Source organism: Kluyveromyces lactis (genome assembly GCF_000002515.2).
Source record: "Kluyveromyces lactis strain NRRL Y-1140 chromosome D complete sequence".
NCBI lineage: Eukaryota > Fungi > Ascomycota > Saccharomycetes > Saccharomycetales > Saccharomycetaceae > Kluyveromyces > Kluyveromyces lactis.
This window is the reverse complement of record NC_006040.1, coordinates 1163367-1180289: the sequence shown is the minus strand read 5'-3', so window position 1 is coordinate 1180289 and position 16923 is coordinate 1163367. Positions and strand designations below refer to the sequence as shown.

At 38.9% G+C, this 16923-nt stretch overlaps 7 protein-coding genes and 1 non-coding gene across 8 annotated transcripts; 3 read left to right on the top strand and 5 right to left on the bottom strand.

Annotated features, from left to right (window-relative positions):
- Positions 1-146: 146 nt before the first annotated feature.
- On the top strand, positions 147-2111 carry YND1 (apyrase; the record flags this gene model as incomplete). Its single annotated transcript, XM_453672.1, has 1 exon — positions 147-2111. The coding sequence occupies one exon, from the start codon at positions 147-149 to the stop codon at positions 2109-2111; it is 1965 nt and encodes a 654-aa protein (XP_453672.1).
- A 504-nt stretch (positions 2112-2615) lies between these two features.
- On the bottom strand, positions 2616-3689 carry SUA7 (transcription factor TFIIB; the record flags this gene model as incomplete). The annotated part of the gene is made up of 1 exon (XM_453671.1): positions 2616-3689. One exon carries the CDS (start codon positions 3687-3689, stop codon positions 2616-2618), a length of 1074 nt encoding a protein of 357 aa, XP_453671.1.
- A 931-nt stretch (positions 3690-4620) lies between these two features.
- NUG1 (RNA-binding GTPase NUG1) lies at positions 4621-6213 on the top strand (the record flags this gene model as incomplete). Its single annotated transcript, XM_453670.1, has 1 exon — positions 4621-6213. The coding sequence occupies one exon, from the start codon at positions 4621-4623 to the stop codon at positions 6211-6213; it is 1593 nt and encodes a 530-aa protein (XP_453670.1).
- Positions 6214-6588: 375 nt separating this feature from the next.
- On the top strand, positions 6589-8067 carry PAC2 (Pac2p; the record flags this gene model as incomplete). Its single annotated transcript, XM_453669.1, has 1 exon — positions 6589-8067. The coding sequence occupies one exon, from the start codon at positions 6589-6591 to the stop codon at positions 8065-8067; it is 1479 nt and encodes a 492-aa protein (XP_453669.1).
- Positions 8068-8219: 152 nt separating this feature from the next.
- Positions 8220-8880, bottom strand: TMA20 (translation machinery-associated protein 20; the record flags this gene model as incomplete). The annotated part of the gene is made up of 2 exons (XM_453668.2): positions 8220-8754; positions 8870-8880. The coding sequence occupies 2 exons, from the start codon at positions 8878-8880 to the stop codon at positions 8220-8222; spliced, it is 546 nt and encodes a 181-aa protein (XP_453668.2).
- A 400-nt stretch (positions 8881-9280) lies between these two features.
- On the bottom strand, positions 9281-9429 carry SNR14. Its single transcript, XR_002633584.1, has one exon. It is a non-coding gene; the product is annotated as a U4 RNA (small nuclear RNA).
- Positions 9430-9634: 205 nt separating this feature from the next.
- MPH1 (3'-5' DNA helicase) lies at positions 9635-12661 on the bottom strand (the record flags this gene model as incomplete). The annotated part of the gene is made up of 1 exon (XM_453667.2): positions 9635-12661. One exon carries the CDS (start codon positions 12659-12661, stop codon positions 9635-9637), a length of 3027 nt encoding a protein of 1008 aa, XP_453667.2.
- Positions 12662-12811: 150 nt separating this feature from the next.
- On the bottom strand, positions 12812-16522 carry SEC3 (GTP-Rho binding exocyst subunit SEC3; the record flags this gene model as incomplete). Its single annotated transcript, XM_453666.1, has 1 exon — positions 12812-16522. One exon carries the CDS (start codon positions 16520-16522, stop codon positions 12812-12814), a length of 3711 nt encoding a protein of 1236 aa, XP_453666.1.
- Positions 16523-16923: the final 401 nt, after the last annotated feature.

The window sequence follows — 16923 nt, the reverse complement described above, 5'->3', positions numbered from 1 at the left end:
TTCCTCCTTTGTTAAGTCCATTGGATCCTTTAGTTTACAACTTAATAACTTAATGCACAAAATTTTCTGTATCGATGAACAAAACAACGACGACAACAGAGAGTGACTGGCCTCAGTAAGTCCAGATTGTCGTGGTTGTAGGTGCAATGATTATCACAGGATCTGATGAGCAATATAAGCAGTATGGGATTGTGATTGATGCGGGTTCATCAGGATCAAGAATTCATATTTATCAATGGGATTCACCACAACACGTTTTGAATTCCAAAGGTCAAGAGGAAGCTGATAAAGATGGTTCTCAAATAGCACTACTGCAGTCTGTCCCTCAAATTCGTCAGGATAAAAACTGGACCCATAAGATTTCTCCTGGACTATCAAGTTTCAGGGACAAACCAAATAAGGCTTATTCGAAGCACATAAAACAGCTTTTAGAATTCGCCAAGGACGTCATTCCAGCAAATAAAGTTTCCGAGACACCAGTTTTCATTCAGGCTACCGCCGGGATGAGATTACTTCCTCAGAGAAAACAAGAGTTGATTTTGCAAGAACTGTGTAAATCGATTAGAAGTGATACGAACTTCCTATTGAAGGATTGCTCATCACAAATTCAGATCATTGATGGGGAAACAGAGGGTTTATATGGGTGGTTAAGTCTCAATTATCTGTTGGGGAACTTTGACAACTTTGATCCTAAATATGCACAACACCCTTCGTCAGGTTTTATGGATATGGGAGGTGCTTCAACGCAACTAGCGTTCATGCCGAGTGACCCGGAAGAAATTGCAAGGCATAAAAAGTATATGCACACCATATATTTGAAGAATGTCAATGGTGACACCCAAGAATGGGATGTATTCGTGAGTACATGGTTGGGGTTTGGAGCCAATAGGGCAAGGTCTAGGTATTTGGCTCAACTAATTAATTCGTTACCTGAAAACGCAAATGAGGAAGATGATGACGACTACAAGACAAGATATATTAGCGATCCATGTTTACCGAAGGGAGCAAAAACCGAGTTTGAGTTCAAGGATAGAGATTTCGAAATCACAGGTGCTGGTGACTTTGTACATTGTATGAAGTCGATGTATCCGTTACTTTTGAACAATCTACCTTGCTTAGAAGAACCTTGTCTCTTCAATGGTGTACATGCACCAAGGATTAATTTTGAACAAGATAAGTTTGTGGGTATTTCAGAGTACTGGTATACAGCAAATGATGTGTTCAAGATGAGTGGGGAGTATAATTTCCATGAATTCTCGAAGAACGTCAAAGAATTCTGTGAATCTGATTGGAATACGTTGAAAGAGAACAACGCTAATGGAGTGTACAACAATATACCAGATGACTTCTTACTGGATAGTTGTTTCAAGGCGAACTGGATATTGAACGTCTTACATGAGGGCTTTGACCTTCCTAGGATGGATATAGACATTCCAGACGACTCAAAAAGCGACGATGATAGACATGTTCCATTCCAGAGTGTTGAAAAAATTAACAACCAAGACGTAACCTGGACGTTAGGTAGAATTTTAATGTACGCTTCGGGACTTGTCGTTGCCGGAGACGCAAGCGCCACTGTTGGTATAATGCCAAGTCCCATGGATGAAAAGAAAGACGGCAAGCAATTCATTCCGGGAGCCATCCTGTCCCTCCAACAGCCAGTCAATAACGCATCCTTCGGAGTATCATTGAAACAAACAATAATTCACATTTTCATAATTTCATTAGTGCTCGGTTCGATATATCTTATCATTAGCAAATTCAGATTCGCTAGACAATTCCCCAAACACAAGATATTTGATGGTATCAATGCAGTGAAAACAAGTTTCTGCAAACTTAAAACATATAGCAAACTGGCTCAAGAAGAAGACATGCTAGGAAAATTGGAAGAAGGTACCGTTAATCGGGGTAGATTTGGTCGTCAAGAAATGGAAAACAGCTCAAATTTCAGAAGTAGAAGTATGATGAATTTAGGCGATTCCCTTGATAGTAAAGATTCTTATCCACTGTCAGATAGGGATAGGAAAAACACTTCATTACCGAACCAAGGGATGAGACCAGTATTTTCAATGGCCGATTTCTCGAAGTTCAAGAACACGAATAAAGACTAAGATATGTACTTTCATAAGAATACAAAGTAATTAACATCCTTTAATCAATATACAAAAGATCTGCATTACTGAAAGAACGCCAACCATAACTATGCTTTAAACATTGGAAGACGAGAGTAAATCCATTAAAGTATTTTATTTTTTTTAAGTTTTTGGTTCTTTCGACGTGTACGTAGGTCCATATACTTTATCCTATAGACTTGAAACACAGTTTCGAAACAGAAATCTATTCAATTGCATAACTCGAGGTATAATAAATCATACACCAATTAAGTTTCTGAGAAAGAAAGTTATAAAGTTCAAATAATGTGTTAGATGCAATGAAAAAGATAGGGAAAGAATTTATGTATATTATAGTTGATCCGAGAATTTTATAGGATATTCAATTCAAATTTGGAAACTGGGTATTCTTCCCAACTAATGGTTTTCTTTTCTTGATTTTTTTTTAATGTTAGTATTAATATTCTTTTTTTTTTGGGTTTTTGTAATGGGTATTGTTAATAATCAATTAGCCTTCTCACTTTTGTCATTACTGACTCTAGGAAGGTTGTCCCATTTCACGACACCAGATTCTATCAGTTGTGGGTCGACCACTTTTTCTTTGTGTTCGTATAATGCTTTGTATCCACCTTTCACGGTACCTTCTGTGACTTGTAAAGTCTGAGAGATTCTTGTAGGACTGATATTCAATTTGAATAGTAGAGTTGCCATATAGATAGCTGCTGCTGCGATGGTGATAGGAGATCTACCAGCCAAGACATTGACATCCTTAGAGTGTTTCGCGATGTACTCTGCAGCATTAGCCACCTGCACTGAAAGGCCCAAATGAGAACAAAATCTAGGGATGAAAGTCTCTGCACTTGTCTGTCCTGTGGTGATATTTGAAGTATCAATATTGGCAAACCCTCTATCATTCTTTTCTCTTAGAATGTTCTTGATGATGGTAAACGTCTTCCCGATTTCCTTCTTCCGCACGTTAGTCAAGGATAAGATTTCCTTGAAAGATCTCCCGACCTCTGCTCTCCGACATCCGACAAGAATAACTGAAGCCATGATACTTTCCTGTGATTTCCCCTTCAAGACTCTCTCTTCGAAGCATAATTTATAAGCTTCTTTAGCACAATCTTTAACAATCTTGGGCAGTTCTGCAGCATCACACATCATAGTAATCTTCGCATATGCAGCTTGCAACTCGTTATCCTTCTTGTCAACGATAGATTTCGACTGAGCCCTATTCAAATCCCTAGTAACTCTAGCATCACTTCCCTGGGCCTGCCCGATACGTGTGGTTAAATGGTTTCCATCCAACAAAGGATTTGAAGCTTCACCAACACGACTTGGATCGTCTCCATTCTGATCGTCATTGCTAAAAGTACGCCATTCTGACCTGGTATCCACAATTCTATCCGATAAGACTAACCCACATAATGCACAGACGATATCACCTTCACTAAACCGTTCCACAACTTTCGGAGGATAAACTTTACATTCGGGACACGATATAACAATGTTCAAATTTGGCCCCCTCCTTCTAGATGAGACAGCTACATTTGCTGAAGCTGCTGCTGGCAATGACATAGTTTCTCTTTTCTCTTGCCTCGGTATATGACTCAGAACAGCCTAAAAAAATAGCTGGAAACTGAACGGTAAGAAGTCGAATGATGAGCCGCTAAGATAACTAAACTTAGGCGCTGCTTTTGTTATAAAAGAACAGAAGAAATACCGATTAACCAACTAGTAGACGGACAAGACTGTGTAAGTTGCAACTGGATAGCTCCTTATCATTTTAGTTTCTCAATTTCTAAGCAAAAATGCTGGAAACTCGACGGAAATATATATCACGTGATAAACGCCACAGAAACAACCGTGGCATGTCTCTTGTTTACGGTTGATGAAAATTTTCACGAGATCCGGGTAACAAGTAATAACTTCGCAGTTATTACTACACTGACTGGAAGTAGAGAGGATGAGAGATGTGGTAAAACAAGTTCCACCCTCGCAACTTCGTATCGTATATCACGTTATATCAGTTCTTATTACTGAGATGATTTTTGTTCCCTGCTAGTGTCAAAAAAAACTGCGCAACGGCTACTGGGCTGCCTTTATATGTACTGACAGTTTCACTGCCCTTGACGGTATTACTGTATATATAATGTTAAATATCTGCCTGGAAGTGCTCATAGATATACCAAATACGTCCCAAATATTATTGACACAAATTATGGCTTGCGAGTAGCATAAGATTGCCTCGTAATTGACGAGTATCCACTGTGTTTCCACTGTCGTCCGCCAGCAAAAAGAAATTCTTTTCTACTTTGAAATTTTTCAGCTCTTCGAAATATGTTAAAACCTGCGATGAGATGAGATGAGATGAGATGAGACTTGATATTTACAGAACACCTGTTCAAGTAGATGTTTCAGTACTGTTTTCCGTGATAAGTTCACCGGAACAGCTAAGATATCTATAATCCAGTGCAGTAAATATACCTTTTTCCATTAATCAAAAGAGATGGTGAGAGTAAGAAAGAGAACTTCCAAGAGAACTTCCACTCGTATGAAGGAGGGTATCAAGAAGAAGGCTGCTGCTCAACATAGGAAAGAGCGGAAACTTGCTAAGAAGGATGTGACATGGAAATCCAATAAGAGTAAGGATCCAGGTATTCCGGCCAATTTCCCGTACAAGAACAGGATCATCGAAGAGATTGAAGCGAAGAGAAGAACTGATTTGGAGGAGAAAGAACGTAGAAAGCAGGAAAGGTTAGAGGCTAAGAGAAGAACTCGTGAACTAGGTGAAGATGTTGGTGATGACGATGAATCTATGGATGAAGATGAAAACGACGGCAACAATGGTCTTTCTGCTTTGTTAGAATCCGCTCAGCAAGCTGCAAAGGAGTACAATGGGGAAGGTATCGATGATACAATGAATGGAGAGCAAGAGGATTTAGAGGTTGCTGAATACGACGTAGACTTTTACGCTGACGCAGATGATGATGATTCTGAATTAGAAAAGTCTAGAAAGGCTTACGATAAGATATTCAAGACTGTGGTGGATGCGTCCGATGTTATCCTTTACGTGCTAGATGCAAGAGATCCAGAAGGAACTAGATCGAGAAGAGTGGAACAGGCCGTGCTTCAATCCCAGGGTAAGAGACTAATTTTGATCTTGAACAAGATCGATTTAGTGCCACCATACGTGTTGCAACAATGGTTAACCTTTTTGAAATCCTCGTTCCCTACTATTCCATTGAGAGCTGCTCCTGGTGCCACTAACTCCACATCTTTCAACAGGACTTTGACTCAGGCTACAACTGCTTCAAGCTTGTTAGAAGCTTTGAAGACTTACTCCAATAATTCAAACTTGAAGAGATCCATCGTTGTTGGTGTCATCGGTTATCCAAACGTCGGTAAGTCGTCTGTCATTAACGCATTGACCTCTCGCCGTGGTGGTTCTTCTAAAGCATGTCCAGTGGGTAACCAAGCTGGTGTCACTACATCTATGAGAGAAGTCAAGGTAGATAACAAGCTAAAGATCTTGGATTCTCCAGGTATTTGTTTCCCAAGTGAAAATAAAAAGATGAGTAGAGTGGAACAAGAAGCAGAGTTGGCCTTGTTGAACGCTCTACCTCCAAAATTCATCATAGATCCTTACCCAGCTGTGCTCAAATTAGTGAAGAGACTTTCTAAATCTGAAGAAATGACTGAAAGTTTCAAGAAGTTGTACGAATTACCACCTATCCCAGCTGCCGATGCAGACTCTTTCACCAAACAATTCTTGATCCATATCGCCCGTAAGAGAGGTAGATTAGGTAAGGGCGGTGTTCCAAACTTGGCCAGCGCTGGTATATCCGTTCTTAACGATTGGAGAGATGGTAAGATCCTAGGATGGGTTCTACCCAATGCTTCTAAGGAATCTGCTGCAGAACATGCTGCTACATCTGGTGAAGCTAACCAACCAACTCTAGGTACTGGTGCTGTCGCAGCACCAGCTAAGGTGGAACAAACGACCATTGTTCAAGAATGGTCCAAGGAATTCGATTTGGATGGTCTTTTCGCGTCATTGGATAACGCCATTGAAGCTGAACAAGACAACTTAGGTAATTGAGAACACAGAAAACGAATTATTCTGCATCTCTATGAAATACGATCAAGGATCCTATTGCTTATTTTATTTCGCATCGTTAAAGCTATAGATTTAAAAGCTTATGTATTAGGATGTGAATTTGAACACCCGTTTCAGTCCACGCACCTAATAGACAATACACATTTGTACACTACTACATATAAATGATTTAATATCTTCTTCGGCAAGACGTTTTTGTCATCTCTTTTCTTTAGGTAACAAACCTTTAAATAATACTTTAAATGCCTACTAAAATCAAAATGTTTAAAAGAGTGAAGAAGAGAAATAATCCGTGAGTCTACCATACGAACTCCAGGCTACACTATGTGTACAGCGTGACTAAATCTAGGGCCAAATATGCAGATCAATGTCAATGATAGATTGAATATAGGAGGTGAGTTTTGCACAGTACGATACATCGGATCATTGCCAGAATGGCCTAATATCGTTGCATATGGTTTAGAGTGGGACAACAAGCAAAGAGGTAAACATGATGGAACGTTAAACGGAGTACGATACTTCAGAACATCCGATGGACAGAGCAGTGGCTCATTTGTGAAGGAGACTAAACTAGATACATCTCGGCAAGAGAGAACATCGTTTGAAGGTGCATTATTGATGAAATACGGTGATACTTCATCAATCGATATTACCTACAAATTTGGGTCGAAAGAGACTGAGTCATATGGATTTGAGCATTTGAATGAAATGAACTCTGATTTTGACAAGTTGGAAAGTATCACGCTATCAGAAAACAACATTTTCCGAGCTTTCAAGACAACCTGTTCGAGCATTCCGTTTAATAGTGCTCATTCTTCTCTGCGATACCTTGATTTATCCTTCAATCTGTTTTCTGACATAAATGAGGTGTACCGCATACTGCGACTATTTCCATCTGTCGAGACTGTTATATTGAGTGGGAACTGTTTCACGAAGTTAGAAGCGGATTCCAGTGAACAGTTTGAATTTTCCAATGTCAAAGAACTATCAATGGCATGTTGTAAGCTCCGAAATGGAGATATAGAGACAATAATAGAGGCTTTCCCTCAAATAAAGGCGCTAGACATTTCTTCAAACTTGCTATCAAAACTTCCAGATGTTTTAACCTCATTACAGGAAATCAACATATCTGATAACCTTTTCATTGGCTTCCCAAAAGTTCTTTCAAAAGAATCATCCTTAACTAGCATTGACATTTCAGAAAACAAAATATCAGACCTTAACGATCTCAACACCAACAGTCATATCATGACTCTTAGGATTGATAGAAATAGGATCACAAGTTGGGAGGAAATAGACAGTATAAATACGGTTTTCCCTAAATTAGAGACGCTTTGGATTAAGAAGAACCCGGTATGTTTTGAAGATACGCAAAAAGGTTTCTATAGTATCATCGCAAGATTGAAGTCTTTAAAATGTGTGGATGGAACTAGGATAAGTGAGGATATAAGAAATGAGGCAGAACTCTATTTCATATCGCTGGTTTTATCGTCTCAGATAAATTATGATACGCAAAGTGCTATGTGGAATCATTTGACACTGAAGCACAGCATAAACACAGAAAGTAGAACCACCGTCCAACAAACGAATTTCCTTTCAAAAGAACTGATTGAAATTCCAATAGTTTATGATTCTGAACCTATCAAGTTGAAACTATTGAAAAGCTTCAGTGTGCGTTATTTGAAGACCTTTCTGCGATATAAATTTAATCTACAAGGCGAAATTTCCCTGCAATACTCTGTCATGGACAACATCAAACACGATTTCACCAATGAATTCTCTCCCCTAGCAACCTATAATATAGAAGAGAGTACTATATACATCAAGTCCAAATAAGACCTTTATCAATTAAGTACATTAGAACCAATGAAAGAAAAATGGTATAAAAAAGATGACTATATCGATTATGTACTTTGAATAATGCTGATGACTACGTTAACAGTAAACGGGAAATGCCAAGTGAGCGTAAATGTGATAACAAATGCGCTTCAATCAGCAGAGAATGTCCAAAGAGGATCACCCAAATGATGAATCATTTCCACACCATGGCCCTTGTTAATTTCCTTAATTTCCTCAGTACTCATCAACAATTTCCCTACTGCCATAGCGGTTTCTTTATTCTCTGCGTTGATAACCACAATGGTATCCTTTTCGAATCCTGGAGCCTCAGGCAACTTAGCACCTGGAGATGTCAAACCAGGACACATGATGTTGGACCCTGCCAATACAAACTTAATGGCACCTCTATCAACTTGAACCGTTGGGAACGCCTCGGGGAATTTGTGTACAAATCTCAAAGAAGGAATTAATTCGTCAAAGTTTTGAAAGAAGAGCACTTCCCCATTGACCAAGTACAACTGAATCTTACCTTCACACTTATATAGTTCAATTTGAGCCTTCTTCGGAATGATTTCATCGATCACTTCTTCCAACTTGGGATACTGCGCGAGCAATTTTGCCTTCAAATTCCTCTGTATAGAAGATTTGACATTTGAACGAGTATGGATATCTTCTCTAGTGAATCTGAGGATGAAGAAAGAATAATCAATAAGTTAGTATTCGATTTGAGTTGAGTTTGTGTGATTTCAGCAATTATCATGCATGTCAATTCTTAGTTTATCTTTTAAACCAAACATACTTTCTGAACATCTTGGTACCGTTAATATATGTATATTTTACTGGAATATCGATACTTGGAGTGCCAACTGATAAATGAGTTAGGACAAGAACGAATTGAAACAACAACTAATGCTAGGATTGACCTATGAACCAAGTGAACTGACACCTAATAATTTGCCAAATCCTAGTTCGATGAGCCAAAACTTTTTTTCACCACGAAAAAAAGAGATTACCCGGGATTAGAATAGTACCAAGTTTCCTCTTTACTATGGTGAACAATATCTCTCTCTATAAACAAATATCTATACATTTGAAGGCGAGATGGATAAGGCATCATTCAGCAATTGGACTTAGCCTAATCGCCGGATGAATCCCTAATCAACTCGTATGAAGGAAAAGGATGCTTCTTGAAGAAGGAAAAAAAGGTAGGTTCCAAAAATTCCCTGCATAACACATGTGTAAAATGAAAGACACAATACGTTATGAGGAGGAGGTCATGGTTAAAAATAAATTTCAACCAGCAATAACACAATCTCGGACGAATCCTCACTGATATGCGTATTTCCCGTGCATAAGGATGGGGTTTTAAACATCAAAAAGATTTATATAAACATTAAATGTAGAATATGTTATTTCTGAAAGTGTTGATTAAAGGATCTGAAGTAACTGGCAACTTTTCAAATTTTTAAAGCTTTTTTTTCTCGAGAGATTTGTACTGATTGACGAGTGAATATAAATTATAAGTACAGACGATGTGTGTATATAAGGATTTCTCCTGTCCTTACTAATCGGATAGAAAGTCTGATAGACCGTCTTCATCTTCGAGAAGATCAGTCATGTTTTTGGCGTTTGTTATAGTTTCATTCGGAACAACAATTGAAGGCAACATTACTTCGAGTTCCATTCCTACGCTACGGTTGTAACCAATACTTCTTGCTAGGGCATTGGTTCTGTTCATTCCGATAATCTTTTCTCTTGTGTTCGTATGCATGTCTTGGCATGTATTCAGGATTTCTTCTATCTTGGGTACGTGGCGTATTTTTCTCGTCTTACTCTTCGCTAAGTCTGGCGCAATGCTCCAGTGCACAGTGTCCGGTACATATTTTTTTAGGAAATGTCTCTGTTCTTGCATGGTGAGCATTTGAGCTGAATCTGTAGCGCCGTATTGGGGGACCAACTCATAGCCGCTGTAGTACTCAATACTAGTACTAGGATCTTCGATTTGGTGCGCGAGTTTCAGTTTTTTCAGTACTGGTTCTTGAACAGTATGTGAATCCGTCTGTACCGAGGATCCTTGTGACGCAGATGGGATGTGGTTGGTAGTCTCATCCGGTGTTAAGATTCCCTGCGTTGTGGTTGGCTTATGTGGTTGTGAAGGCTGTTCCACTTGACTTTTAGCTGGTGATATCTCTACAGAGTCGTACTCGATTTCATCTAACATGTTCCATTCTTTCTTAGGTTTGATGGCCTTTTTCGACACGGATGGTGTAAGGCTGATCTTTTCACCGAATTCGTTGATTGTATACTTATTCAACAAACTTGAAGCCGAAGTAAAACCTTCTTTAACGTTATCAGGCATGAAGAAAGTCTTATCTGAACTCTTTTTCGCCTTCGCGGTTGTTTTCTTGGGTTTCGGTTCCTTCTTTTTGGTCTTCAATTTACCGAGCATTGCTTGTGTAGCATATTTGATCACTTCGTCGGAATCCTCAAGTTTATTCACTTCATCATTTTCATTTGAAATGATGATGAACTTCTCTTCACATTTCGGCTGCACGTTTGGTGGTAAGATACGATCTGATTTCGTATACTCCAATGCATTATGGGTAATGGCAGTTTGTAAGTTTTCATAATCGTTCATCGCTTGTTCGAACTTGAACTTCTCGTTCCCACTGAACAAAAGAACAATTCTACCATCTCTTTTTCTACCAGTTCTACCCATACGCTGAATGTTCTTAATAGGACTACTTGTACTATCAAAACATATGATTAAATCAACTTCACCGATATCTAATCCTTCTTCACCGATCGAAGTACAGACTAAGACGTTATATATACCCTTCTTGAAATCAGAAATAACTTTTTTCTGTTGTTTTTGATTCATACCAGACAGCTGGGCTTCTTCAGAACTACCAGTTCTTCTGCCAGTTCTTTCGAGTTTTGCTTGCTCCTTCTGTCTCTTTTTCTCTTCCTCAACGCGATTCTCTTCCTCTATGCGCCGCAACCGAGCAGCTTTAGTCCTTCCCTTAGGTTTATTCTTTCTGATATACGTTTCTTCATCAAAATGCTCCTTCCCCTTGGCTTGCCCGATGAAAATATGCGGTCTTAAAGCACCATCGTTCAAGATGTCAATTGATTTCACGATTTCTAAAGCTGACTCTCTTAATTCCGTAAAGATAATAGCTCTAGAGTCAGAGGGAGCCATGGTAAAGAAGTCCGCTAACTCATTATTCAAGTACTCCAATTTTTCATGGCTATAAAACTCAGGTTCCTCTAACCTCCGTTTACACTTGTCTATGACTGTCTTTAAGATTGGACTATAGAAGAAATTTGCAGCTGTTTTATTTGTAGATTTCTTCATACTATATTTCGTAGTAAATTCAGTGTATTTGTTCTGGAAGTAATTGTAAAATGCTCTCAAACCATATATTCTTAACCGACGGTACATGTGGCCTACCTGACTTAATAATTGCAAGATGAAGAAGTTTTTCCACTTCAGACCTTCGGGTATTGAAGGATTTAAAATAATCTTTTGACTCTGCTGCATCGCTACAAACGCGTTGATCTGATGAGGTTCGCAACTTTCATAAATTCCAAGTTGAATAGCTTCTTGAAGTACTGGTGCGATGGCAATCCCAATCTGTTCTACCACTTCTTCGATTTCTGGTATGAGCCCAATTTCAATCATTTCTCTATCCCTTCTCATCATATATCTAGCAACATCCAGACTATCTTCAGTTCGAAGTTCGATCTTTGATATGTGCAAATTATTCACCACTTCCTGAACACCTTCTAAATCAGCAGCGGGAGTAGCAGTTAGAGCCAAAAGCCTGTAGCTGGTATTAAACCTATCTATAAATTTCGTAAGTTCGACGTATGCATAATTTCCTCTGGCCCTGTGAGCTTCATCGATGACCAAAAGAACAACATCTTTTGGATTGAGAACACCTCGTTTAAGGTCATTTTCAACTACTTGAGGTGTGGTGAAGAATACTCTTTTCTGCTGCCAAATTTCCTCTCTGTTCTTTCTTGATTTATCTAACAAAATGGCAGTATCGGAATACGGAATACCTGTGATACCAAGACATGCCTTGATTTGTTGTGCAACTAATGGTCTTGTTGGTGCTGTGAAGATAATTTTGGAGCTCTTTGTCCATCTGTAGTAGTTCAACATCACAGTGCTCGCGATAAACGTTTTACCAGTACCGGTAGGAATAGCACACAAAACGTTCTCGAATAGGGCACATCGTACAATATCATATTGGTATTGCCGTACCTCATAATTAGTTGGGTATATGTATTCGTCCAAATTTTCCTCATTTAATTGGTGATGGGTGGGTCCGTAGCTAACATCAGTATGTGTTTCTTCATAGAAAGTTTGCTGGTTGGGTAAAACATTCATAAACAGATCCCTTTGAACAGGAATACGGTGTCGCGTAACCGTTTGATTGACACTCCGGTTAACATTATTTTCCAATAGTGACTCTAAATCATCATCACTTAGATCACTCAAGTCCGCCATGAGCGCATTGACTGCCGGTTTCTTACGCGTTTTATGCTTTTGTTTACAAAACATGTCAAAGTTTGTTATCATTAATTGATAAACTTTCTTAAGGATAATGTCAATCAAATCACAAAAAAAATGAAGGACAATGAAAATCAAACATAGCAGTGACCTTAGATATACACTGGCGGGCCACATATGACTTTGAAACATCGTATACTGTACACATTTATATACTGACTATTTATGAGCATCAAAAGCAGCAATAATATCGTTCTTACTGAATTTGATGTTAGTGTTCTTATAATGTTTCTCAATCAACGAGTACAACATCAAATAGAACGAGACGACTTTACCCTGAATGTTAGACCACAATTTTTGGCATAGTACATCTCTCGCTTTATTGTTGGCCTCAGATAGGAAATGAGCTTCCATGTTATTGTAAAGTTTGCCGATTAATGCAGTCACTTCTTGAGAAGTGTAGGAAACCAATATTTTGGAAAGATTTTGTTCACTATATGCTGCCCACTGTTTAGGATCAACGAATCCATTTCCTCCAGAAGTTTCGATTAGACTATATGCACCCTGTACAAATGCTACCAAGGCTGGCATGCTGCTGTTCATCAACATTTCAGAGTACGATTCCTTTTCTTTATCAAATAGTCTTTTCGTTTCTTGTATAGTTACTGAAAAGATGTCCATATCAAATAATGGGAGCGTTTCCAGTAGCAAGTTCGTGTTAATTAGAAGTGTTACAGTTTCATCGAGTTTTTCAGACATGTTTGTGTTCTGTACCATGTCTGTGTTAATGTCTTGGTTAGTGCTAGATAAAAGCAACTTTACAGTAGACTCTGCAATTCTCATATACGCCTGTTCTGAGTATAACATAGAATCGTACTTCGTATTCTCATCTAGGCAGAGCCATGCTACAGTTGCCCGTAAACTTTTCTCAACGGAGCGAGTGAAAATTGGGAGACTAACAACTGATTGAGATAAAGATCTCGATTTAAAGTTGATGACAGCTCTTTCAATATACACACACTGTTCATCGACATAATTGCTCCAATCTTGTTGAATCCTTTGATATGCCTTGATTAGGTAGTTTCTTAGAACCTCTTGATCTGATGATTCAAGATCCTTTATACGACATTCCAAATAGAGAAGTAAAGCGGGATTATCTACCCTGTTATTCGCTGCCACTTTGTAGACTACCTTGAAGAACTTCACCAACTGGTTTTGTATGATTTTGGACACTAATTGATTAATGTTTGTTGCATATTTTCTTACTGATTCCATAGGTCCAACTTTCTGTAAATCAGTAAATCCTCTCTCATTAGGAGAAATCGATCCAACGAACTCATTAAAGTGAAGCCTAGAAGACAAATGGAAAAAACTGGAAACAAAATTTTGATAAACAGTGCAAACAGACTCCATCTCTCGAATTGCATTTATTATAGAAACAAGTTGAGGATCTAATTCGCTACTATCTTGGAATGGTGCTTTTTGTATTCTTAATGTGTACCACCATTGGTATAGCGAATCCTGTTCGGACTGGTTAAAAGAAAGTTGTGACAGTTGAGAGTTTTGGCTGACAGCGACAGGTCTCATCCTTGAAAGTAAAATATTAGTCTTCCTTTCATATAGCTGGTAAATATCCTCATTCCATAAGTCAATTAACTCTTCATACGATTTCATAGAAACATCTTTACAGAACAAAGTCAAAGACGAAAATACCAAAGTGTTGGTAAGTGCTTCCTTAGTATTCTCTGTCGACTTTTCGATCTCTTTGAACTTCAACGACATTTGCTCAACGATCCTCTCGATAAACAGTTCTGTAACCTTTTCGTAAGCATGTCTTCTCTCGCTAAGTGCTCTCATGTCACTCAAGTCATCCTCCGAATCCTGAACAAACTGGTCTTTGCTACCATCAATTGCCTTTAGTGCAGCATATAACTCTACCAATAAAACTTCCATTCTTTCAATACTCGTCTTCGACATAGGAAGACGAAGGAGTTCATGTAATGATTTTTCATCAATGGAGACTGAATTCAAAATTTCGTTTAACTCTTTCCATAACAACTTCCTATTCGCAACTCTAACTTGTAGACCGTTTTGTTGGCTTTCTACAAATTCAATATCGTTGGAAACACTAGATAGCTCCATAGTGAATAATGACAATGTAGGATCTAATTTATCACACTCTTTGAACACTAGATCCTTGTATGGATTGAGTTCACCCAAACTTTTTGGAAGGAAAAGAAGGTTTTTATTGAGTTGATAATCGACATCAGCGAGTCTAGAATGCAATTTTTCCAGCAGCGAACTGCTATCGTCATTGACATCCCAGTTAACCTCTGTTAGGACTTCCAGTAATACTTCTTCGTTAATTGTCTCTTCCAATTTTGCTACCGGTGATTTGGGACGGGAATCTTCAACTAATATTTTTGGAGGTAAAATATCACCTTTAGATAAGTCAGCGAGTTCAGACTGTTCCTCCGGGATCGTATGCACAAGATGATAGTGGGACTCTTGCTGTGGTTGCGGGGTATTGTTGAAATCTGCACTATACCTTTTTTCATCGTCTTTTTCGAACGATAAATCTTCAGTTTGGTCTTGGAAACTTGAATTCGTCATATCGTAGAGATCTTCTTTATCTGAGGTTGGATCCAGAATTGGTTGGTTGTAGTCGTCGTCAATGGGACTCATTTTCATATCATCATTATAGTTATCAATTTCGTAGTACTCACCATCGGAATTATCCAGCTGTTTTTCAACCTGTTGGTACGACGATCTTCTATGTCGTATATCCACTGATTGTAATGGAGATTGTAACATGTCATTGATTTCTTCCATGACATTTTTCGTATCTTGATCATAATCTGCATCCGGCGGTGGGGTCAGTACCGATGGTTCTTGTGCCACATGCTTATACTGTAGCTTTCTTTCTGCAGCAATAATTGTAGTTGATTGAGAGTACGGTTGAGAAGTGATCGATGCCTTCTTTGGAGACGAGGATGCAGAAGGAGTAGCAATGGCGGCAGAATCCGCAGTAGGTAGTTCGCGTCGTTGTGACGGATCAGAAACAGCTGATGACGATGATGTTGTTGTTGTTGCTGTTGCTGTAACTGCCGCAGCTGTAGAGCTGGCCGAGGTGGCAGCTGCAAGAGCAGCGGATGAAACAACAGCAGGTTGCTGTTGTTTCTGAGACTGCTGTGGTGTCGATACCTGTTGATGCACAACGTTACGTTGTTTGACAGGGCTTACAGAACCCGATGGTTTGCTGATTACCGCTCTTTGGTAACTTGTCTCATCCAAGTAGAACATTGAAAGGTCCCAATTAACCAATTTGGGCACTCTACCACCAGTATTCTCCATAAATATGGAAACAAGACTCTTGATGAAAACGGTTCGCTCCTTAGCAGAATTGGTCTGCCAATAATATTTCTTCCCCATCACCAAGATGAACCCTTGAGGAATTTCTACATCTCTTTCTATTAATTCCAACTCAAACAGATCCCAAGTCCGTCCGATCTGAAAAGTCCCATTACTATTTTCTCTTGCCTTATGGAACTGCATCCCTTTACCATTGGACTGAGAACTGACAATCAACACACGTTTCTTCTTATTTTCCAACGGGGAATTTATCGCAGGTCGCGAACTAGGGAACCTTGAATCCTCAATGATCCTCACATGCGTTATATATGAGTTCAAGGGTGTCCCGGTAGCAGGATCCACTTTCTGGAAACATGAATTAATGATTGCGGTTCTATCTCTATCGTACTGTTCAGCCAAAAAATTACTATTCACACTTGAAGCACTACTCCGAGACGTAGTTCTCTTATGAGTAGAAGTCTTATACCCTGAAATCGGCGGATTGCCTCCCAGAGAAGAGTTTCTCTTATGAGCTTTATCCGAAGAATTCTCTCTGCTATGAGATATCTTCCTGAGCATCAATTTAATTCAAATCAACGTGTAAAAACGCACTCAAAAAAGACTCAGTATCGTCAATTAATGAATGAAATTGTAAATAACACTTCAATGGCAAACAGAGGTATTAACAGCTTGGTTCTTCGACTAAAACAAGTATGTTCCACTGTTTATTGTTTAGGCTCAGGGTAGGTTTAAAGATGGAATTTCCAATCGTTAAGGTGAAAGAATTCAATTACCCGGAAGTCACGTGCACATAACCCACACACCACTCTTTTAGGGAAATTTTTTTCCTCTTCCACAAGCTTCCTAGCCATGGATATCAAGTATCCAATACAAAGGAAACAACTGAAGGCACTGACCACTTGAAAGACTGTGTTTAGTCCGTTAGTTTGTCTAAATTACTTCGACCTTCACCCCACCAA